We start from the raw sequence: 23,926 nt of genomic DNA on the forward strand, positions 1-23,926 counted from the left end.
TTTCCTGCAAAAACTGAGAAGTAAATGGTGATTTCTTCACAGTATTCTAATTTTTTGAATTCCTGTTTTCGTGGGTTTTATGAGCTGGAAGCCCAAATTACGTAAAAATAAATAAACACTTGAAATCGTTTAAATTGTGGGCCCTGAATCTATAATCTATGAAAGTTTTACTTTTTGAATGGAATTATGGAAATTAAACAACTTTTCCATGATATTCAAAGTTTTTGGAAAGTGTCTGTATATGTCTAACATATACATGTATGTCTAACACATGTACATGTCTATTACATAACAAGTACATATGAAATAAGTCTGCCAAGGCCAGCTGGGATAGGCTCAAGCATACCCCCACTAGTAGAAAACGGATGAATGAATAAATGGGGCTCAAAGGAGGAGTATTTATTGAGTGACGTCAGCATGACGAGTAGATGGGCGTGGCTACAGTTTGAAGGCGTGCCAACACAGCAAAGCCGCAGACAAAAACTAGAAAGCCGGAAGTAAACATGGCGGCTGAGAGGTCGCGGCTGTTTCTGGCGTTGGGTGTGCTGTGCGCGCTCACGAGCCGGACCCGCGCAACCGAGCCACGTGCGCGAGAGGTCGTGCACTGCGTGGACCCCCGCTTCGTGTCCGTCACCATCGACGCCAGCCTCGCGCAGGACGAGCGCTTCATGTACCTGCTCAGGTGAGGTGACCTTTCACCCCTCCTCCCCCGCGCTCACGTGATGACGATGAACGTATTTGCCACGACAGCTCTCCGAAAGTTCGCACTCTGGCGAAAGCCTTGGCCCCCGCCTACCTGAGGTTCGGAGGAACCCGTCAGGACTTCATGGAGTTCAACCCTCAGCAGAACCTTGGATTGGCTGGTCAGAACCATGAATCACCTCAAGTAGGCGTGGCTTACGTTGGACAGCTAGCTTCTCATGTTTCATGGATGTACTCTACATAGTACTTATATGTACTCTACACACACTTTTTGTACTTATATGTACTCTACACACACTCTATGTACTTACATGTACTCTACACACACTATGTACTTATATGTACTCTACACACACTATGTACTTATATGTACTCTACACACACTCTATGTACTTATATGTACTCTACACACACTCTTTGTACTTATATGTACTCTACACACACTCTATGTACTTATATGTACTCTACACATACTCTATGTACTTACATGTACTCTACACACACTTTGTACTTATATGTACTCTACACACACTCTATGTACTTATATGTACTCTACACACACTTTGTACTTATATGTACTCTACACACACTCTATGTACTTATATGTACTCTACACATACTCTATGTACTTACATGTACTCTACACACACTTTGTACTTATATGTACTCTACACACACTCTATGTACTTATATGTACTCTACACATACTCTATGTACTTACATGTACTCTACACACACTATGTACTTATATGTACTCTACACACACTTTGTACTTATATGTACTCTACACACACTCTATGTACTTATATGTACTCTACACACACCCTATGTACTTACATGTACTCTACACATACTCTATGTACTTACATGTACTCTACACACACTCTATGTACTTACATGTACTCTACACACACTCTATGTACTTATATGTACTCTACACATACTCTATGTACTTACATGTACTCTACACACACTATGTACTTATATGTACTCTACACACACTTTGTACTTATATGTACTCTACACACACTCTATGTACTTACATGTACTCTACACATACTCTATGTACTTACATGTACTCTACACACACTCTATGTACTTATATGTACTCTACACATACTCTATGTACTTACATGTACTCTACACACACTCTATGTACTTACATGTACTCTACACACACTTTGTACTTATATGTACTCTACACACACTCTATGTACTTACATGTACTCTACACACACTCTATGTACTTATATGTACTCTACACATACTCTATGTACTTACATGTACTCTACACACACTCTATGTACTTACATGTACTCTACACACACTATGTACTTATATGTACTCTACACACACTCTATGTACTTATATGTACTCTACACACACTCTATGTACTTATATGTACTCTACACACACTCTATGTACTTACATGTACTCTACACACACTATGTACTTATATGTACTCTACACACACTCTATGTACTTACATGTACTCTACACACACTCTATGTACTTACATGTACTCTACACACACTATGTACTTATATGTACTCTACACACACTCTATGTACTTATATGTACTCTACACATACTCTATGTACTTACATGTACTCTACACACACTATGTACTTATATGTACTCTACACATACTCTATGTACTTACATGTACTCTACACACACTATGTACTTATATGTACTCTACACACACTTTGTACTTATATGTACTCTACACACACTCTATGTACTTATATGTACTCTACACACACTCTATGTACTTATATGTACTCTACACATACTCTATGTACTTACATGTACTCTACACACACTCTATGTACTTATATGTACTCTACACATACTCTATGTACTTACATGTACTCTACACACACTTTGTACTTATATGTACTCTACACACACTCTATGTACTTTACACACACTCTATGTACTTATATGTACTCTACACACACTCTATGTACTTACATGTACTCTACACACACTCTATGTACTTATATGTACTCTACACACACTCTATGTACTTACATGTACTCTACACACACTCTATGTACTTATATGTACTCTACACATACTCTATGTACTTACATGTACTCTACACACACTCTATGTACTTACATGTACTCTACAGATACTCTGTGTACTTACATGTACGGTATGTACTTATATGTGTATGTGTACATTACGTAGTACACGTGTGTAGTACACGTGTGTAAGAGTGGTGTACATGGTGAGGTTGCCACCAAGTGAGAGATACACGGTGCAGCGCTAGCCATTGTGCTAACTGACTGTCCAGCGCAGCTCTTCAGGCTTCGGGGAGCGTAGGGCACAGCTGCGTGAGCTGGCATCTGTTAGGACACAAAGGTAGGTCAAAGGTCAAAGGTATGACATGAAGGCCGACCTCGCTTGTGTTCCAGCGCCACAACACAACTGGGCGGAGCTTCCGTGGTGGTGGGAGGAGCATTTGAAGAGGCAGTGGCGGAAACAAGAAAAGCTGCTGGCCAGGCAGGACGTGAGCGGGAAATTCCCTCAGATCAAGTTCACAGGTACGCCAGCTTGGCCGTCACTTCCTGTGCGAGCGCCGCCTGTGTCGCTTCGCTGGTGTGTTGCAGAGGTGACGCTGGACATCCTGCACTCCTTCGCCAACAGTTCCGGCTTGGATCTCATCTTTGGACTGAACGCGCTGCTCAGGAACGCCGACAACACGTGGAACAGCAGCAACGCTCGCTCACTGCTGCGCTACTGCGAGGCCAAACGCTACCGTATGTCCTGGGAGCTCGGCAACGGTACGCCTTTTCTTCTTTCACATCCTTTAGCACCCTCAGTACCCTGGTACCCAACCGACCAGGATTTGCCGTACAGTTAGCGTATGCCTAGCTTAATGTACGCCACCATTAGCCTCGGTTGGCATGCATTTTCTGGTCAGTGTACAACACGTCTTATTAAGACCCTCCCTTTCTCCATCACATCACATCCTTCTGTTAGCATCCTATTAGCTTCAACTACACGGCAACCAACCGCCATAGAGACACTGTAGATATCACATGATCAGAACAAGGGGGGAGCAGTACCCTTTTCAAGAAGGGTGTTCCAACTGTGGGGGGGTCACACTCCTCAGCCTCCCTGGGTAAGTCTATTCCAGGGTGCTGGAGAGAAGGGTACCACCGTTAGTCCAACCTCGGCTACAGGAGGTGCAATGTGGTTTTCGTAGGGTACTGGAGGGTACTTGGGAGTTTGCCCAACCGGTCTACATGTGCTTTGTGGACTTGGAAAAGACATTGGACCGTGTCCCTCGCGGTGTCCTGTGGGGGTGCTCCAGAAGTACGGGATTGGTGGCGCTACTACGTGCCATTGGGTCCTTGTAGAACTGGAGCAGGAGCCTGGTTGGCATTGCCAGCAGGAAGTCCAGCCTGTCTCTGGTGAACGTTGGCCTCCGCCAAGGCTGCCCGTTGTCACCCCTTCTGTTCATCATTTCTATGGACACAATTCCTAGGTGCCGCCAAGGCATCAGGGGGTCCAGTTCGGGGGCCTTAGGATCTGGTCTCTGCTATTTGCAGACGATGTGGTCCTGATGGCCTCATGGGGCTGTGACCTTCAGCCTTTACTGGGGGGGTTTGCATTCGAGTGTGAAGCTTCTGGGATGAGACTCAGCACCTCCAAATCCCAGGCCGTGGTTCTCAGTGGGACAAGGGTGGTTGGGAATGAGGTCCCGCCCCAGGCAGGAAGGGAACATGACTTACGTGTGTTTGTGTTCACTTTCTTCCATAAAAGCACAATGTGCTTTTCCAGGGTGTGTTAAACGTTGGTGTACATTTTCTACTACAACATTTGAAGTGTGGAGGCAGCATTTCTACTCAAGGACTTGAAGTGTAAATTGCCGTTTCTTTCATTAGCTGAACATGCCTTGGTGGTGGTAAAGCATGCTAGCAGGAGGACATGTTGGCAGGTCTTTGTCTCCAAGCGTGTCTTCTGCCAAACGTGAGCTAGCAGATGTCAGCTGTGTCCTGAACACACGATGTACACACAGTACTTTGTCAGTGTAGTACTGTCCTTATGTCGACAGGATTTATGATTTGACAGGTTCTTTGGTGCATGCGCATGACCTTGCAAAACCAACATTTGACCTTCAGAACCAAACAGCTTTGAGAAGAAGGCGGGGCTTCGCGTGGACGGCTTCCAGCTGGGTCAGGATTTCAGTCGTCTCCGAGAGATGATGTCCCAGTCACCATGGTACCGCCGCGCCGGGCTGTACGGGCCCGATGTGGGTCAGCCTCGCCGCCGCGCCACCGACTTGTTGGACGGGTGAGTGGACTTCCCCGACGAGTTGTCTTCCAACGTTTGACCGACTCGTGTCCTTCAGGTTCCTGAGGAGTGGAGCGGACGCTGTGGACTCGTGCACATGGCACCAGTGAGTGCGCTGGTGTGGGGTCACATGACACACGGTGGACACAAAGACGATGTTTGTCTCCGTAGTTACTACGTCAACGGCAGAGACACGTCGCTGGATGACTTCCTGGACCCAAAAGTTCTGGACTCTCTGGCGCTGCAGACCAAAGTCATCATGAAAGTCAGTCGCTGCGTTGGTCACGTGTGTGCGTGTCGCCAGCCGTGTTGACACGGTGTCTTCCTGCGTGCACAGGAAGTGAGGCGCGTGTCTCCGGGGAAGCCGGTGTGGCTGGGAGAGACGAGTTCCGCCTACGGGGGCGGGGCTGCGGGCCTGTCGGACACGTTTGCAGCGGGCTTTATGTGAGTGACATGTTAGTGTGATGGCGTTAGCGCTCATTAAGACGTCACACGGTGCTCAGGTGGTTGGACAAATTAGGACTGGCAGCCAAACTGGGCGTGGCCGTGGTGATGAGGCAGGTCTTGGTGGGTTCGGGAACGTACCACCTGCTGGACGACAACCTGGACCCTCTTCCGGTGAGTCACCCTCTCGCTGACCTTTAACCTCCCCTCTGAGCGTGTGTGTCCTTCAGGACTACTGGCTGACGCTCCTGCACAAGACTCTGGTTGGACGTGGCGTCTTGAGTGCAGCCATCTTCACCAAGTCGACCGCACGCGTGCGCCTCTACCTGCATTGCGCCTCCATTCGCAGGTACGTGACCTTTCAACCTGTCCCACGGTGCTTCACATAGGAAGTCTTCTTCACAGGTACGCCAGGGGCGCACTCACGCTCCTCGCCATGAACCTCAGCAAGGTGGCCGCCAAGGTTGCCGTACCAACGTGGCTGGCAGCAAGCGCCGTGGACGCCTTCGTGCTTCAGTCGGAGCGAGAAGGCGAGGACGGCCTCCTGTCCAGGTGAGCGGGTGGAGGCTCTGCCATTTTCTTTCGTTCTTGGTTGGCAGCTGACGAGGCACCCGTGTGTTGTCCTGAAGGTCCGTGATGCTGAATGGCGACCTTCTCAAGATGGCAGAGGGCGGAACCCTCCCGCCTCTCAGAGGCAGTCGGCTGCCAGCTGCAGAACACCTTCCACTTCCTGCTTTCTCTCTGGCCTTTTTCGTCTTCACAGACGCACGACACCACGCCTGCACCTCGTGACCGCAACCTCGTCTTTGCAGTCACGTGACCTCCCAGACTGGCTGTGAAGCATTTCTCTAATTCAGTTTGGTTTTCATTCTCTATTCTGCCTAGCAACAAGGAGACATCTTTTTATTATTCTGCCTAGCAACAAGGAGACATTTTTTATTGTTTATTCTGCCTAGCAACAAGGAGACATTGTTAGTTTAACAACAAGAGGGAGACATTTTTGATGGCTTATTCTGCCAAGCAACAAGGTGACATCTTTTATTGGTTATTCTGCAACAAGAGGCATAAAAGAATAAAAAGATCCACCAGGCGTTCCTTCTTTAGTCTTCCCGCTCCTCGCCATGAGTGATGATGTAACACAAAGACTTGTAGTCCAAGTTTCCTGACGAGTCGATGTTGGACGACTCGAACATCTGCCTGACCTGAACACAACAAGTCACTGACTTACATGCTGATGAAGGCGAGCGATCACAACCAATCATAGCAGTTACCTCCTCCTGCGTGAACTTGTCAGCTTGTGTTGTCAATAATTTTTCCAGCCTGAAAGAAAAAAAGATGAAAATAAAAAAGTGCACGTGGTGAAACGTGAACAGGAAGTGAGCGCTCACTCGTCTTTGTGGATGAAACCTTTGGCCTCGGTGTCGAACATTCTGAAGGCGTTCAGGATGGTGTCTTCTGGGTCGGTGCCTAGCAGAGCAAAGGTCATTGCCATGGAAACAGCAGCACGCTTTCTCTCTCACCGTGAAGTTTTCCTCCAAACAGGGTGAGAAACATGGTGAAGTTGATGGGGCCGCTAGCTTCTCTCAGCATCTCCTCCACTTCCTGGTCCTTCACGTTCACTTTGCCTGAGCAGCACAAGCTAACCTTAGCACTGACTGCTAACACGCTAATGTGGCGGCGTCCGAGTACACACCCAGAGAGGCGTACGTGTCCTTCAGGTCCTCCTTATCGATGAATCCATCTCGGTTCTGGTCCATGAGGGTGAAAGCCTGATGAAGACAAAGCATGCGTGAGGACAGAACGAGGACGCAGACAGAAGGTGAAGGTCACCTTACTTCTTTGAACTCTTGGATCTGCGTCTGCTCAAACATGGAGAACACGTTGGACGACGCACGCTGGGCCCGTTTGGCTCCGCCTTCTTTCTTCTTGGTCTTCCTGCTGGCCTGAAAGGATGACATGACGCTGACTGACTAACTAGCACACACACGGACGCCATTTTGGAATCAGGAGCGTCCAAACATTTCAGTGTCAGTCGCAAACATCAAAATGAACTTTGGTAGATTTTGGAAATGAAAGATGCTAAAAGCAATCTCACGTGCGCTCATTTATGCTAAGCTATCATCTTAGCTTTGTGTTATGGCTAAACATTAGCGATACATCACAGGAATAACGTTTTATTTTACAATAAACCAAGGGATAATAAAGTAATGTTTTATTTTACAATAAACCAAGGGATAATAAAGATATAAAGCTAAACATTAGTGATACATCACAGCAATAAAGTTTTATTTTGACAATAAAGGAAGTGTGTGCTAATCACAGACACCTGTGCTGTAACGCAACACAACAACATATTAAAAATGAAGAAGAACGTACCATGTCTTCTCAATGTCTCCACAGGGGTGTGTGGACGCCCCCCCCCACGCAGCGTTTAAATAGAGCAGTTGCAAGCATGCACGTGTCATGTGATGATAGCTGTGTCTGTCGGGACGTCTCTGTCCACACAAAACGTCCTTAAATGGGCCTGACTTAAAAAAAAACATCACTTCTCTGGAGGCCACAACGTCACCTTTGACCCCTTGCTTTGGGGTGGTGTCAAGCATCACGTGACACCCACGACCAGCCGATGCCAAGGCCTGTAGGCGGTGCTCCAGGAAACGGATGAGACGGCTTGGTTTAAGCCACGCCCTCTCACAAAAGGCGTCCGCGGCGACCGTGAGAGGCTTGGTCGGAAGAGGTCGTTTGTGAAGCGGAAGTGACTGTCGAATGCTCGAGGCGCCAAAATTGAAGCGTGAAAAGTGCGAGATAAGGAATACAATAAGTATTGAATATACAGTTGAGAGATTTGATATCTGGACTGGAGGTGGGTTGTGGGAAGTGGACTGCATAGGTCTCGGCCGACGGCCTATATGGGCCCGGTACGACGAGACCGGTGCGCCACGACCTGCAACAAACCAAAAGAGACACGAAGAGCTGGTGGCGGTGGAGCGGAGGGAGCTGAAGTGCGAGTGCAACCAAACTGTACCGTGAGTGTAACAATGGGCTGTAGCTCAGATGATGTTAGCGACGAAGGGGCAGAGGAGATGGAGTACACACAGGTTAAAATAGCAAGGAAACAGTCATGGTCAGAAGCAAGCAGCGGAAAAGATCATGATGGAACACAAACAGAAAAAAATAGGAGCTAAAACAGATGGCAAAGAAGAGTCAGATGAAGAATACAAAGTTATTATTGCAATGAGCAAAGATAAAGGACATTTTCACCCAGTTCATCTGACTAAAGCAATTGAAAAAGAAATAGGGAAAGTTAAATACGCCAAAATGCTCAATAACAGAAGAATACTAATATCGACAGCAAATAAAAAACAGCAAGAAAACATTATGAGATTGAAGTACCTTGATGGAGGAGAAATAAAAGTACACATACCAGGAGAGGCAGCAGTAATAAGAGGAGTTATATCAAACGTACCGATGGAAATGTCCATGGATGAGGTGAAGAGAGAAATAAGAGGTGGCAAAATAACAGAAGCTAGACGACTCCAAACCAGCAGAGGAGGAGTAAAAAGTGACAGTTTGTCTGTATTACTTGTATTTGAAAAGACAATACCGACAGACATACGTATAGGATGTATGAATTTTAGGGTGAGGGGGTACATCCCTCAACCACTAAGATGCTATAAATGTCAGAGAATGGGACACACGGCACAGCAATGTCAGTGGAGGCAAAGGTGTGCAAAGTGTGGTGGAGAACATGACTATGGGAAGTGTGCTAGCGATGCTAAACTAAGATGTTGCAACTGTGGAGGAGAACATAGTGCCGCATATGGTGGCTGTGAAGTGCAAAGACATGCCAAAGAAGTGCAAAAATACAAAAGAGAAAACAAGGTATCATATGCTGAAGCAGTAAAGAATATAGGTATGTGTGTAATTAAGCAAAATAAACCAGTAGACAATCAGGAAACTCATATAGACCAGACAGGACAAGCAGTAGGACTTCCTCAGAGAACAGACCATAGAAGATCTCAATCAGAATGGAATGCTCCCCAACAGAAATGTAACCATAAGAGTGGGACAGAAGAAGAAACATTAATTGTAAGGAAAAAGAACTTTGTAGCTTTTATATGTAAAGTCATCAATGTGGCCACGAGGCAGGAAAGGAAAAGTGACAGGATCAAAACGGTTGTGGAAGCGGCAGAACAATATTTAAACATCAAACACCTGAAAGCAGAAGAAATACATAGTATGTTGACTATACATAATGATGCAGGACCTCAGAACGGTAATTAAAATCACAATGGTACTCCACATCCTACAATGGAATGCAAGAAGTTTAATAGCAAATGGACAAGAACTTAAGAAATATATAACAGAAAGTAGGAAAAGACCTGATATTATATGTGTGCAAGAAACGTGGCTTAGACCACAGCTGGATGATGTGTTGCATGGCTATGAATCAGTGCCATTCCATAGAAAAGAAAAGCAAGGGGGAGGGTGTGCAACATTAGTGAGGGATGGAATAATATATAATAGAATAACAACATTAAATGAAATAGAATGTGTGATTATTGAAATACATCAAGCAAATACAAATATAATCATGATTAATATATATAACCCCTGTAAACTATTAGATGTTGAAACAATGGAGAAGATAATAAGGAGGCATGGTGGTAGAGAGATCTGGTGTGGGGACTTTAATGCACATAATAGTTGATGGGGAAGTAAGCAAACAGATCACAATGGAATAGTAGTAGAAGAACTCATGGATATCAGACAGTTAGTCTGCTTAAACAAGGGAAATGGAACAAGAATAGATATACGGTCAAATAGAATGTCATGCATTGACTTAACTCTGGTCTCACATAGCTTGGCAAGTTCCTGTGAATGGTAAGTACATGAAACCACAAGTATAGGAAGTGATCATTTCCCCAGAAGTTGTACAATAAACGCAGAAGTAGATATCAAAGAAAGACCCAGACATAAAAAGTGGTGCTTTTCAAAAGCGGATTGGGGAAAATTCAGGGAGGAATGTAGCAAAGCAGCAAATTCAATACCAATGGAAGGTGGCATAGAGGAATGCACAGTTAAGATGACAAATAAGATCATAGAGGCAGCAATGAAAAGTATACCGTGGAAGTCAATTGGAGGGGAAAGGAAAATGGTTCCATGGTGGAATGAAAAGTGCACAGCAGCTGGAAAAGAAAGAAATTGCGCATTAAGAAGGTTAAGGAAGAACCTCAGCCAAGAAAATGTAATAAATTATCAGAGGAAAAAAGCTATAGCCCGAAGAGTAATTAAAAACAGTAAACAAAACGCATGGAGGGATTATTGCTCTGCCATAGGAAGGCAAATCAAGATAGGAGATGTATGGTCAATGTTGAAGAAGATGAGTGGGAAAAACGTGTTTACTAAAATACCTATATTAGAAGATAATGGAACAATGGCTGGGACGGATAAAGAAAAAGCAAATGTGCTGGGGAAAAAGCTTGCGGGGGTGCACAGTGGAGACCATCTGGATGAAAATCATAGACGAGGGAAGGAGAGGATGATAAAAAAGAATAGGGATGTGTTACTAAAACAGGATAGTGAGGAGAGTGTGATGGATGCTGAAATTAATATCAATGAATTGCTAATAGTATTAAATAAAAGTAAAGATACTGCAACAGGAGAAGACCAATTGAGTTATATTATGTTCCAGAACTTACCAGAAGATATGTTGGGAAAAATATTATATTTATTTAACAAAATATGGGAAGAAGGGAAAACACCAAAGCAATGGAAAAGTGCATTAATTTTACCATTTAATAAACCCGGTAAGGATCCAAAACACCCTGTGAATTATCGACCTGTTGCTCTAACATCACATCTATGCAAATGGATGGAGGAAGTTCTAGTCAGAAGACTTAACTACTTCCTTGAAAGTCGAGAGTTACTTGCAACTTATCAGTGTGGGTTTAGAAAAGGACGATCAACAATGGATGCTGTAGTTAGAGTAAGTAATGAAATAGAGAAAACCTTTAAAATGAAAGAGTTGATGAATATTGTATTCTTTGATATTGAAAAGGCTTATGATTCCATGTGGCGGGAGGGTTTATTGATTAAGATGAATAGGATGGGAATTAGAGGTAGGTTCTATAACTGGGTCCTTGATTTCATATCGGACAGAAAATTCAAACTAAAAATAGGATCAGAGATGTCAGAAGAATACGGTATAGCAAATGGTATACCACAAGGGAGTGTAATTAGTCCAGTTTTGTTTAACGTAATGATAAATGATATATTCATGAATCTGGATAGAAGGATTGGGTCGGCCCTACACGCAGATGATGGAGTGATTTGGGCAAGGGGACGAGATTCTATAAATGTGACAAGTAAAATGAAGGAAGCAATAAAGAAGATAGAACAATGGTCATATGACTGGGGATTTAAGCTATCACCCAATAAAACATGTTACATGACGATTACCAGGAAAAAAGGCATAAAAAATCAGAACCTGATGCTGTATGGACAAAACATGATAAAAGTAGATCATTTGAAATATCTTGGTATGTGGCTAGATCAGAAAGGCACATGGAAGACCCATGTGGAAAAGGTAGAAGATAAATGTAAGAGGATAATAAACTTAATGAGAGCTGTTACAGGTAAGGAGTGGGGAGCAGATAAACAGTCACTAATATATATATATAGAGCTTTGATGAGAGCAAATATAGATTATGGAAGTTTTGTAAATGGAGCTGCAGCTAAAACACATTTAATGAAAATAGAAAGAAATATTCCCAAAGCATTTAGGATAAGTACAGGTGCAATCATATCAACACCAATGAAAGCAATGCAGGTTGAGTTAGGAGAAGTAGCGTATGACCTGAGAAGAGATCAACTTATGTTGACATACTGGAGTAGACTTAAAGGATGTAGGCATGGACATCTGGCCAAGGATGTGATGGAGGAATGTTGGGAGTATAATACAACTAAAAGTAATAGCTTTGGGTGGGTAATTAAAGATAAAATAGATAAATATAACATAAAAAATATACATATTAATAATTCTACACCCATAAGCAATATTCCTATCTGGCTATTTCCTAAACCTGAAGTAGATATACATATAACAGAGTTAAAAAATAAATGGAAAGATAGTGAAAAAGGACATAAGACAAGTCAACATATTAAAAACAAATATTATGGTTACTTAGATATTTCTACAGATGGATCAAAAAGCGAAGAAGGGAAGGTGGGGATTGGAATCTATGTACCAACAATGAACTATAGCATCATTAAAAGATTACCTGACCAGCTCTCAGTTTATACAGCAGACATGATGGCAATGATTATAGGCTTGCAATGGATAGAGGAAATAAAAGCAGATAGAGTGGTACGTTGTGTGGACTCTCTGGCAGCATTATATAGTATTAAAAATATGGAATCAAGTGGAGAGGATTTATTATTAGAAATACGTACATCAAAACTTATTCCAACTACATATGTTAAAAATAGAAATAAGATTTTGCTGGGTGCCTGCACATGTAGGGGTGGAGGGGAATGAGGTGGCAGATAAAATGGCTAAAATGGGAATTAGAAGGAATGAAATTATAGATATACCTGCTGGTAAAGGCGAAGTAAAGGCAATAATCAAAAAACAAATGATGGAGAAATGGCAAAATAGGTGGGATGAGGGGAAAGTATTATAAAGTACAAAAATCTATCAGTGCACAAGGGGTGAAGAGAAAAAACAGAAAAGAGGAAATAGTGTTAACTAGGATGAGGTTCAATCACACCGGGTTAAATGACAAGATGTTTTTGATAGGGAAATGTAAATCAAAAGTATGTATGGAATGTAAAAGTATAGAGAACGTAGAACACATATTACTACACTGCAAGAGATATAGGGAAGAACGTGTAACGTTAAGGAAAAGAATTAAGAAGATAGGAAGGGAATGGAGCATTGAGGATATCTTAGGAACAGGTGGGGAGGGGGTAAGAGATATACAGAGGGCAGTGATAGAATATTTGAAGGACACAGGATTATATAATAGAATATAGATAAGTATTAGAATATTTTATTATAAGTATTATTATTAGGATTATTATTAGTAGTATAAGTAGTCTCCTCATTATCTAAGTTAGCATAAAGTAAGATACTGTTCAATGTATATGGCCCATGTTACATACTCCGGTACAGAAGGTGGCGGTATGCACCTTTTAAAGTCATGGTTGCAACCCGCCATTAAACTAAAAGAAGAAGAAAAGGCGTCCGCGGCTGGCGGAAGTAAAATTGCGCACGCCGCCATGTTGGACGAGGACTACATTGCCCACAAGCCCCCACCGAAGTCCTGCTGGAGGAAATCCGTTTTGCGTGGATTATTGTAATCCGACAGAAGGACGACACATCGGATCAGGACGCGGCAGCCGAGCTCATCGGGGTGGAAAAACGGACGCGACTAAATGGATCAGGGCGGGAAAGAAACTTGATTTAATGGATCAGGGCGGGAAAGCTGGTCAAGGCGCCCCCCTGAGCCAGCAGTACTACTCTGCGAGGAGAAAGTAATAGATTACATTTGGCCGTGCCCCCTATCCCCTCACAGTGCACCTGACCTCCTGTCTCGCTACACTCTGCTCAGTTTGGTTCTCAAAGGGTCCAACTAGTCCGAGGCGCGCGGACGCACAGCTGGCTAGCTAGCTAAGTAGCTAGCTAACTGGTCCAGCTAGCCACATAGCTAGCCTGGGATTGAGTTAATTTTTTGGTGGACCAACAGGAGACAAGATGTCCACTAAAGACAAAGTGTCCACCACCGAACGGCCCATCAAAGGTGAGTCTTGGTTTATTTCGCACGTAAATGGTGCGTGCGTGCGCGCGTGTCTTGAAACGAGCAAAGCTGCTGAGAAGATCAACTTGTTAAAGCTGCCCTCTTAAACCCACGCATGATGTGACGTCATTGACACATCACGTGTGTACGTGCAGCCGTTCCCTATCCTCCGGGGAACCGTCTGACGGTAGCCGACTTGTACGTGGACGGCAGGCCGTGCGTGGAGGTCCTCAAGGCTCACCTGGTGAAGGAGGGGCGTCTGGCGGAAGAGGCGGCGTTACGCGTCATCAACGAGGGCGCCGCCATCCTTCGCCAGGAAAAATGCATGCTGGAGGTGGAAGCACCTGTCACAGGTACGACTACGCTGTGGTCCGCAGACAGCGCCGTGCATGTGCCTGACAGGAAGGTGTGTGTGTGCACGTAGTGTGTGGCGACGTGCACGGCCAGTTCTTTGACCTGATGAAGCTTTTCGAGGTGGGCGGGGCCCCCAGCAGCACCCGCTACCTGTTCTTGGGCGACTACGTGGACCGAGGATACTTCAGCATCGAGGTAAGGTCCTGCTCGCACTTCCTGTCATGTACCATGGGGGGCGGAGACATGGATGTGAGTGTGTCCCGCCAGTGTGTACTCTTCCTGTGGGCTCTGAAGATCAACCACCCCGACACGCTCTTCCTGCTGCGAGGGAACCACGAGTGCCGCCACCTCACCGAGTACTTCACCTTTAAGCAGGAGTGTGAGTCCGCCTGCACGCACGCACGTGTACGTGCACGTGTCGCCTTCACTCTGTGTGTGCGTGTGCGCAGGTAAAATCAAGTACTCTGAGGGCGTGTACGACGCCTGCATGGAGGCCTTCGACTGCCTCCCGCTGGCAGCGCTCCTCAACCATCAGTTCCTGTGCCTGCATGGCGGCCTGAGCCCGGAGGTCACATGTCTGGATGACATCCGCAAGGTCTCCTTATTCCGCTGCCATTTGACCTTTCAGCCTCGCTGACAAGGTGTGTGTGTGTGTAGCTGGAGCGCTTTAAGGAGCCGCCAGCGTTTGGGCCCATGTGTGACCTGCTGTGGTCAGACCCGGCTGAGGACTACGGCTCAGAGAAGAACCAGGACCACTTCAGTCACAACAGCGTCCGGGGCTGCTCCTACTTCTACAGGTACTGCAGCTCCACCCATATGTATACATCAGTGCTGTCATGTGATTAATCATGATTAATCACACATTTACCATGAGCTTCATGAAGTGGGTTTTATCTGTTGAGGGACTAATTGGCCTGAATTTGCAGCTAAATGTCCTCCAATAAACACACGTATGACCATATGAGCATATGTACACATAGCAAGACACAACTAGCACCACAGTTAGCATACTTGGCTAAAGAATACCAACATTAGCATATGTACACATAGCAAGACACAACTAGCACCACAGTTAGCATACTTGGCTAAACAATACCAACATTAGCATATGTACACATAGCAAGACACAACTAGCACCACAGTTAGCATACTTGGCTAAACCATAGCACATTTCAAGTATGATTTAAATATCGCTGTCCACATCGCTAACATTCCATCCATCATGAGCTCCCCGTAGATGGCCAAGGTAGTTTGGGTTGATGGTGTGGGTGTCACATGACATCAGTCAACCCCACTGCGGCGTTTCAAGCTATACACGGAGATGCAACTTTCATCTGTGTGAAGGTGATTATGGCTAAAGTGAGATGCTCTTGTCTCAGGAGAACTTAGGTGCTGACGTGTAGCGGCTAGCCATGTACAAGTAGAATAAAGGTAGTGTCTGATCGCTTTGCTAGGCGTCATGAACTCCACTACAGGAAAGAGTCTTTTCTATACGCTCGCTTCTTAAACTGTTATGTCACGATGACATGGAAAATGTTTCCGTTGCTGAAAGCTTTTTAATGTTGCCTTGACGTCTTTTGCATCATTTCCATTTCTAGTGTATGGGTAATGTGTGCTAGCAAATGCTAACTGGATGAAGTGTGTCCACTGATCTGTATTATATATCTGGATAGCTCATACGTCGCACCCGCCCGTGCAAGCCGCTGAAGACACAGAGACGCCATCTTACTAGTCACATGTCGACTACATTGGCACAGCGTACATAGTGTACAAAGCAGATGACGAGGCTAACAGAACATCTATATTTGACATTAAAAAGCAGGGAGATTCTCCCATTCCTTCAAGTAACGCAACCTTCGTCCCTTAAAAACCATTTGATACGATATTCTCTATCTTTTGGCTATATTAAATGTACTTTTTCCCTTCCAATTCTCATTGCCTTTGGGACAAAATGAAATGATCAATCATAAATCTACATTTCAATCGTACTTACAGGTGAAATGTTCGTCCACAGCCTTTGAACTGGCGATTTGTGCAGTAAATAGCTGCACATGCAGGCATCTTAAGGCAAAATTTGTGTCCAATTCAAATTAATAAAATAAGTTCACCACGAATGCAAAAGCTTGCCTGAGAAGTGTTTCTTGTGAGTAGCAATATGGCGGCCGTGTGGCTTCACAAGTCATCGCCAATGAGCTATCCAGATATATAATACAGATCAGTGAAGGAAGTACAGTCTGCTTAGAATACGTTCTTATGTGTCGCTAGCTAACTCTGGCTAAGGAAGTACAGTCTGCTGCATTGAAAAGTGATGCTGTGTGTTTGAACGCAGCCCCCAAGGCTGTTCACCCTACTAGCATGTTGGCTTCATATTTCACACATGAATCATCATTCATTCATTCATCTGTACGTGTGTGTGTTGAAGGTTGGGGGGCGGCCAATGAGGTTTAAGCAGCTGTCAATCAAATGTCTGTGTTGCAGCTACGCAGCCGTGTGTGACTTCCTGATGAACAACAACCTGCTGTCGATCATACGAGCACACGAGGCCCAGGACGCAGGGTGGGGTGGCTGCTGATGCTGAAGATGATGAAGATGAGTGTGTATAAGTGTGTGTGTGTGTGTCAGGTACCGCATGTACAGGAAGAGTCAGACCACAGGCTTCCCGTCTCTCATCACCATCTTCTCTGCACCAAACTACTTGGACGTGTACAACAACAAAGGTAATCACCGTGGCAACACCCCGTGATGATGATGATGATGGTGGTGATGATGATGAAGAGCGTGCGTCCCCAGCGGCCGTGTTGAAGTACGAGAACAACGTGATGAACATTCGCCAGTTCAACTGCTCGCCGCATCCCTACTGGCTGCCCAACTTCATGGACGTGTTCACGTGGTCGCTGCCCTTCGTGGGCGAGAAAGGTACTACCCACACACCCCCCATGCCACGCCCCGCCCCGCCCCCGACACATGTCATGTGTTCGTAGTGACGGAGATGCTGGTCAACGTGCTGAACATCTGCTCCGATGATGAGCTCATGTCTGAGGGAGACGACACGTGTGAAGGTGACCTCTTGACCCCTTCACCTTTACCCGCCCTCTGCTACGCCTGTCAGACCACGCCCACTTCCTGTTGCAGGGGGAGCGCCCGCCGTCAGAAAGGAAGTCATCAGAAATAAGATCCGTGCCATCGGGAAGATGGCAAGAGTGTTCTCTGTGCTCAGGTCAGCACGTAGAATATAGCACATAGAACCAATACAATCATCTTCATAGAACTACACCTGATAGAATGGACCAGTAGATAGAAGTAGACTTGATAGAATGGGCGGGTGGGTAGAAGTAGACTTGATAGAATGTTTCCGTGCAGGGAGGAGAACGAGAGCGTGCTGCAGCTGAAGGGGTTAACGCCCACGGGCACGTTGCCGCTGGGCGTGCTGGCGGGAGGACGGCGCACGCTGCAGAGCGGTGAGTGTTTGCGTCACGCTAATGTGCTAACATGCTAAAGTGATGCTGGAGTGGGAGGAGCTCATGCCAGTGATTGACACGAACTCTGTCGCCGCATGCTCTACCACACGGCGACGTCACGCAGCCACCGTGGAGGCGGAGGAAGCGCGAGGTAAGTCATGTGCTCTCGTAGGCGTGGCGCCACGCTGGCGGTGAAGCTGATGCTGCTCCTCGTGTGTCCGGCAGCCGTGGAAGACTTCAAGCCGCCGCACAGGATCCAAAGCTTTGAGGAGGCACGAGGACTGGACCGCATCAACGAGAGGATGCCGCCTCGCCGTGACACAGAGCAGCGGTGGCGGCAGGCGTCGCCCCCCCTTGGCGGTGACAAGAATGGCACCGACGACGTCTAGCGCCCCCCTGCCTTGACCGAGCGGCCGGCCGGCGAGTCGCATGTCTTATCTGCGACGCGTCTCCAGTCACACTTGTTTTTGTAGCACGGCTGATGGCGGGGGCGGGGCTTAGAAGGCTTTATCAATAAAGAGAAAAAAAACCTTAATGCTTTTATTTAGTGGCAATATCAGATCTTGGATCACATTTATCTACTGATGATATCACATGTTGGATGTTTTATTTAGTGATATCACAGCTTGGACTTGTTCATGCGACTCATCATCTTCTCCAACTTTAGGGCGAGCGTCATGTCGCCTTTGATGCGAAGCTTCCCCGACATGAACGCTATGGTGGGTTTCAGCTTCCCTGCACACAGGCGCCGTTAGCGCACAGGCGCCATTAGCGCACGCGGCGTTAGCATCTGTCAGCTCTCACCTGCAAACATTTTGCTGAAGTCTCCGGAGTCCATCGTCATGACAACATCGGCTTTGGTGGCCGGCTGGCCCCGCCCTGCGTCGCCTGAACCGCTCTTCAGGTCCAGAAACCACACGCCGCCGTGTTCTCCTGCACGCACGCACGTCAGACTCGTGCCCTTCCTGGTAAAGACTGACCATCTCACCTGAAAGGTCAAACTGGTAGACGGCCTGCGTGGACTTCACCACGTCCTCGCTCAGGACACCTCTGATGACCTCAAATGTGTTTTCTATGGGCTCCCCTGAAGGGGGCGCCGCTGAGGATGACGGCGCTTTGAAGGTCAGTGTCGCCCCTGGCAACAAGACAGCCACGGTGCTCAGAGGCAGCGCTAGGACGTGTGAGCCAACACCGGCAGGCTTTTACCGTGCTGCTCCATCTGCTGGACGAGGACATCAGGCGCTTCGTCCAGGAAGAAGTCGGGCAGAAGCGGGTGACCTGTGGAGCGATCAGAGAGCGGCACGGCGGTCATGTGATGGAGAGCAAGGCTACGCGTGAGGGAGCGTCACGTCACCTGGCTGCACGGCGTACCGATCCAAGTCGCAGACACCTCGCTCTCTGAGGACATCCTCGTCCACCAGGAAGTGACCCGTGAAGTCCTTGGGTCGGGACAGCACGGCGTAGGCCGCATCCGCCATGATGTCCACCTTACGGCACTGTTTGCCCACGCCATCGCCACCCAGCATGTCCATGGCCGCCGTCTGGATGGCTATGGTGACAAAACACACGCTCGTCTACGCTAGCTAGCGTGTTAGCATTTGCTACTAACCAGTTTTGGGCCACAAGGCGTTGACAGCAATTTGACCTCTGAACTCCTCCGCCATGCCCAGGACACACATGGACATGCCGTATTTGGCCATGGTGTACGCTGCGGGGACAGGTGTCAGCGCTCAGGTGCATTGGTTGCCTTGCTGTTGCCATGGTTACCTGTGTGGTTTTTGAACCAGACCGGGTTGAGGTTGAGGGGCGGAGACAAGTTGAGGATGTGAGGAGAAGGAGCCTTCAGCAGGTGAGGAATCACCAGCTTGGACCTAGGACACACCCACACTTGTTAGGCCACGCCCACGAGGTGTCTCAGCACTCGTGATGTCATACGTCATGTATGTTCCTCTCAGGTTGATTCCCAGCATGAGGTCCACCTTCTTCATGGGCGTGTCCAAGGTTCCTGTCAGGTTGATGGCGCTGGCGTTGTTCACCAGGATGTCGATGCCTGACAACGCCATCATCATCATCATCATCATGACCACGTTGAAGGAGTAAACTCACCTCCAAACTTCTCAACTGCTTTCTGAACAGCAGCTTCAACTTGTCGCTCGTCTCGGATGTCCACCACGCATGCCAACGCTTTCCCGCCAACCTGCTCCACTGAACGACAAACACTACATGTTAGCCTCCTAGCACTTGTACAGGGTCAGGCTAAATGATGTGACACATTTGTGGGTTCAATAAAAGGCAAATAAAGTAAAGAAACAAAAAAGTGTTTTTATTTTGGAAAAGTACATATAATGCAATTTTTATTTGTTTCTTTGTTGTTTTTGGTTTCAGTTGCTGCCATGAATTGGACTGGTGAGCATCGCGCTTTCATTGTGGAAACGTTTATCAAAACAAACGAATCTGTAACTGCAACACAACGAGCGTTCCATCCATCTTGTTATGGTTACCAACTTCACAGCTACTGGATCGCATTTGACTGATTTCATTTTTAAAACATCATGAAACAGAATGGCATATGTACAGTAGACGCCCCTACAACGTAAATAATCCGTTCCAAGAACCTTTATGTTATAGGGATTTTATGTTATACGAAGCATAAAATACATGTAAATAGCCTAATCCGTTCCAAGATCTTCCCAAACTCACCCCTTTAAGACTTCAAAACGTTCAAAGTCCACCAAATATGGTGGGAAAATATAAGAAAACGTTAGCATAAACATAGTACAGTAACATTCCAATATAAAATAAGGTAATAAATAAGATTACTGTAAATGAATAAAACTGAAAAACAAAACGACTACAAAGAGGAAGGAGGTTGAAGGGAGAAGTCTGTCTCTCACACAAACTGCTATATAAATCAGCCAATGACATGAGAGCGTAGGCGGTGCCCTGATAATCAGCCAATAAAATGAGAGCATAGGCGGTGCCCCAAAAATCAGCCAATGAGAGCATGAAGTGTCAGAAGGCGTCACCAAGTGTTAGTCTGAACTTGCACCGACTTGAGGCATTAATAAAGTTGATTGAAAAAAAAAAAAAAAACTTGCACGGCTTGACGCTTTACATCAGGGGTGTCAAACTGGTGCCATGGAGGGCCGAGACACTGCAGGTTTTCTTTCCAGCCAGTCACTAAAGCAGGTGATTTTAATGATCAACACCTTCAGTTTGAGGGAAGGAGCTCATCAATTAAATCACCTGCTGAAGAAACTGCTTGGAGAGAAAACCTGCAGCGTCTCGGCCCCCCAGGGCACGAGTTTGACACATGTGCAATTTCTTCTTCTTCTTCCATAAAAATGCAAAAACTTTACATAAATTCTTTACGTTCAGTGGAATTTACGTTAAAGGAGGTTTACGTTATGTGAGGTACTACTGTACTTTTCGAAAATAAAAACACTTTAGTTTCTTTACTTTATTTGCCTTTCATTTAACCTACAAATGTGTCAGATCATTTTGCCTGACCCTGTACATGTTAGCACTTGCTACAGCGTGTTAGCACTCCTTACAGCATGTTAGCACTTGTTACAGCATGCTAACCATGTAACCCGCACTCACCACAACATATTAGCACTTGTGACATGTTAGCCTCTTAACACTTACTACATGTTAGCGCTCGCTACAACATGCTAGCCTGTTAGCACACCTTACAACATTACCAATTACTACAACATGTTAGCACTCGTGACAACATCTTAGCACTTGCTACAACATGCTAGCCTGCTAGCACTCATTAAACATGTTGGCACTTGCTACAACATGTTGGCCTGTTAGCAGCAGCTACAACGTGTTAGCCTGTTAGCACTTGCTACAACATTTTAGCCTGTTACCCTCACTACAACATGCTAACCTGTTAGCATTTGCTACGATGTGTTGCACTCGCTATAACATGTTAGCCTACTAGCACTTGCGACCACACTAGCACTGGCTACAACATGCTAACTAGTTAGCACCTGTTACTTGTTAGCACTCACTACAAACACGTTAGCTAACATGTTAAATGTTAGCACTCACCCTCTTGGGCAGCGGTGTAGATGGTTCCGGGTAGTTTTGGGTGAGGTTGGACGGTCTTGGCAGCGATGACGATGTTGGCGCCATCTTTGGCGGCTTTCAAGGCGATGGCTTTACCGATGCCACGGCTAGCTCCCGTGATGAACAGCGTGCAGCCGGCTAACTTCCTGACAAACAAAGTGGCTGTCATGCTAAGTAGCAATGCTACGCTAAATAAACATTACGTAATAACACACGTCGCGTATTTCGTGGGTTATACTTGCAAGCCATTATTTGGCTTTTTATATTTCTGTCATATGCTATGCTTTTATTATGAAAGGACTTACTGTGCTGCTGTTGATATTTTAAACTTGATTCCTTTTATTGACTCGGTTCCTTATGAGTCATTCACTCAAGGCAACTTGAATCGCCACAAAGCGCATGTGCGCAAACTCACAAAACTGCAAGCGCGACTCAGTCAAACTCGAGTCTTTACTGAGTACCCGTGAGTCAGTGAAACTTTGTTGAGTGCCTATGAGTCAGTGACACTTAGTCAAGTCTTTACTGAGTACCCGTGAGTCAGTGAAACTTTGTTGAGTGCCTATGAGTCAGTGACACTTAGTCGAGTCTTTGCTGAGTACCCGTGAGTCAGTGAAACTTTGTTGAGTGCCTATGAGTCAGTGACACTTAGTCGAGTCTTTGCTGAATACCCGTGAGTCAGTGAAACTTTGTTGAGTGCCTATGAGTCAGTGACACTTATTCGAGTCTTTGCTGAGTACCCGTGAGTCAGGGAAACTTTGTTGAGTGCGTATGAGTCAGTGACAGTCGAGTCTTTGCTGACTACCCGTGAGTCAGTGAAACTTTGTTGACTGCCTATGAGTCAGTGACAGTCGAGTCTTTGCTGACTACCCGTGAGTCAGTGAAACTTTGTTGACTGCCTATGAGTCAGTGACAGTCGAGTCTTTGCTGAGTACCCGTAAGTCAGTGAAATTGGGCTAGGTAGTAGGGGTGATAAGTGAATGACTTCCCATGAGTGCTAATGATGTGCATGAGTCACGTGTCTCATTGACCGTGAAAGGGACACGCAAAGTAGACGTGAACAAATGCAAAAATATGACTACTCCAGGGGTCTCCCACTCTAGTCTGCAGGGGCGGCATCAAGCATTCACTCCTAATTCACGATTCGGCTGTAGTAGTAGCAGTAATAGTAGTAGCATATGTGTTGGGTGTTAACTTGCTAATAGTAGTAGTAGTAGTAGCGTATGTGTTGGGTGTTAAATTGCTAGTCGTGGTAGTAGGGGTGGTGGTGGTGGTGGTAATAGTAGTGATAGTAGCATATGTGTTGTGTGTTAACTTGCTAGTAGTAGTCGTAGTAGTAGTAGGCGTGTGTATGTCGTGCTGCCATGATGTTGGTGTTCATCGCTCTGTGTGCAGCCGGCGTGTTAGTAAGTTGTATTGTAAAAAGAAATGAAATCCACCCGATGAGACGAAGCCGAAAGAGCAAAGCTAACTTTGCTCCCAGCGGATGTTGGGTTCGGCAGCTCATCCGTCCGTTTGGACGAGGTTTGTCTCCTGGTCGAGTTCTGAATGAGGACGGCTTCGACGTCTGGACTCACCCGGTGTTCGGAATCATCGCGCCTTGATGAACAGAAGGACACTTGTTTCGTCTTTTCGTCCACCTTTCACCTACTGAAGGCAAGCGGATATTACGAAATACTCCACTTCCGGTGCCCCGCCTCCGGCGACAGGGGCTGGCGGACGGGTTCAAATATCTGTCGATACCAAGGGCCGGATCTGTATCGCATCGATACGTAGGCCACA

General features: G+C 46.0%; 4 protein-coding genes across 6 annotated transcripts; 2 read left to right on the plus strand and 2 right to left on the minus strand.

The window, feature by feature from the left end:
• The first annotated feature begins 185 nt into the window (after positions 1-185).
• Positions 186-6,547, plus strand: hpse (heparanase). Its single transcript, XM_054757591.1, has 12 exons — positions 186-682; positions 751-863; positions 3,129-3,257; positions 3,324-3,497; positions 4,842-5,013; positions 5,072-5,119; positions 5,185-5,278; positions 5,351-5,457; positions 5,517-5,631; positions 5,688-5,806; positions 5,863-6,009; positions 6,087-6,547. Exons 1-12 carry the CDS (start codon positions 504-506, stop codon positions 6,247-6,249), a joined length of 1,560 nt encoding a protein of 519 aa, XP_054613566.1. The 5' UTR covers positions 186-503; the 3' UTR covers positions 6,250-6,547.
• LOC129170249 (myosin light chain 5-like) lies at positions 6,459-8,177 on the minus strand. Of its 2 annotated transcripts, XM_054757594.1 has the most exons (7): positions 7,834-8,177; positions 7,293-7,400; positions 7,151-7,226; positions 6,978-7,082; positions 6,846-6,924; positions 6,729-6,777; positions 6,459-6,659 (listed from the first exon to the last, which is right to left on the minus strand). In XM_054757594.1, exons 1-7 carry the CDS (start codon positions 7,834-7,836, stop codon positions 6,558-6,560), a joined length of 522 nt encoding a protein of 173 aa, XP_054613569.1. In that variant the 5' UTR covers positions 7,837-8,177; the 3' UTR covers positions 6,459-6,557. The 2 variants fall into 2 exon arrangements, with proteins under 2 accessions (XP_054613569.1, XP_054613568.1); XM_054757593.1 differs by lacking the exon at positions 7,834-8,177 and having other exon boundaries at positions 7,293-7,415.
• Positions 8,178-13,748: 5,571 nt separating this feature from the next.
• On the plus strand, positions 13,749-20,383 carry LOC129170246 (serine/threonine-protein phosphatase 2B catalytic subunit beta isoform-like). Of its 2 annotated transcripts, XM_054757589.1 has the most exons (14): positions 13,755-14,261; positions 14,414-14,611; positions 14,683-14,807; positions 14,880-14,991; positions 15,062-15,207; positions 15,270-15,409; positions 17,091-17,168; positions 17,235-17,329; positions 17,403-17,528; positions 17,594-17,671; positions 17,745-17,829; positions 17,973-18,070; positions 18,195-18,221; positions 18,296-20,383. In XM_054757589.1, exons 1-14 carry the CDS (start codon positions 14,216-14,218, stop codon positions 18,457-18,459), a joined length of 1,518 nt encoding a protein of 505 aa, XP_054613564.1. In that variant the 5' UTR covers positions 13,755-14,215; the 3' UTR covers positions 18,460-20,383. The 2 variants fall into 2 exon arrangements, with proteins under 2 accessions (XP_054613563.1, XP_054613564.1); XM_054757588.1 differs by having other exon boundaries at positions 13,749-14,261; positions 14,683-14,991.
• Positions 18,597-23,866, minus strand: hsdl2 (hydroxysteroid dehydrogenase like 2). Its single transcript, XM_054757592.1, has 11 exons — positions 23,722-23,866; positions 22,130-22,293; positions 20,177-20,275; positions 20,006-20,120; positions 19,838-19,941; positions 19,680-19,778; positions 19,425-19,619; positions 19,277-19,348; positions 19,059-19,205; positions 18,875-19,003; positions 18,597-18,805 (listed from the first exon to the last, which is right to left on the minus strand). Exons 1-11 carry the CDS (start codon positions 23,736-23,738, stop codon positions 18,690-18,692), a joined length of 1,257 nt encoding a protein of 418 aa, XP_054613567.1. The 5' UTR covers positions 23,739-23,866; the 3' UTR covers positions 18,597-18,689.
• Positions 23,867-23,926: the final 60 nt, after the last annotated feature.

Source organism: Dunckerocampus dactyliophorus, chromosome 17 (assembly GCF_027744805.1).
Source record: "Dunckerocampus dactyliophorus isolate RoL2022-P2 chromosome 17, RoL_Ddac_1.1, whole genome shotgun sequence".
Taxonomy (NCBI): domain Eukaryota; kingdom Metazoa; phylum Chordata; class Actinopteri; order Syngnathiformes; family Syngnathidae; genus Dunckerocampus; species Dunckerocampus dactyliophorus.

Bases quoted from the DNA above. Each gene is read 5' to 3' on its own strand.
- hpse (XM_054757591.1), top strand. From the start codon at position 504: ATGGCGGCTGAGAGGTCGCGGCTGTTTCTGGCGTTGGGTGTGCTGTGC. The intron at 3,498-4,841 runs GTACGCCTTTTC...TTTGACCTTCAG, and splicing joins GTCCTGGGAGCTCGGCAACG to AACCAAACAGCTTTGAGAAG. The intron at 5,458-5,516 runs GTGAGTGACATG...CACGGTGCTCAG, and splicing joins ACGTTTGCAGCGGGCTTTAT to GTGGTTGGACAAATTAGGAC.
- LOC129170249 (XM_054757593.1), bottom strand. From the start codon at position 7,415: ATGTCATCCTTTCAGGCCAGCAGGAAGACCAAGAAGAAAGAAGGCGGA. The intron at 7,083-7,150 runs GTGTGTACTCGG...TGTGCTGCTCAG, and splicing joins GGACACGTACGCCTCTCTGG to GCAAAGTGAACGTGAAGGAC. The intron at 6,660-6,728 runs GTAACTGCTATG...TGTTGTGTTCAG, and splicing joins ACAAGTTCACGCAGGAGGAG to GTCAGGCAGATGTTCGAGTC.
- LOC129170246 (XM_054757588.1), top strand. From the start codon at position 14,216: ATGTCCACTAAAGACAAAGTGTCCACCACCGAACGGCCCATCAAAG. The intron at 15,410-17,090 runs GTACTGCAGCTC...TCTGTGTTGCAG, and splicing joins GGCTGCTCCTACTTCTACAG to CTACGCAGCCGTGTGTGACT. The intron at 18,071-18,194 runs GTGAGTGTTTGC...GACGTCACGCAG, and splicing joins ACGGCGCACGCTGCAGAGCG to CCACCGTGGAGGCGGAGGAA.
- hsdl2 (XM_054757592.1), bottom strand. The intron at 19,779-19,837 runs GTAACCATGGCA...CTGTCCCCGCAG, and splicing joins CTGGTTCAAAAACCACACAG to CGTACACCATGGCCAAATAC. The intron at 19,620-19,679 runs GTTAGTAGCAAA...TTGTCACCATAG, and splicing joins CGCCTTGTGGCCCAAAACTG to CCATCCAGACGGCGGCCATG.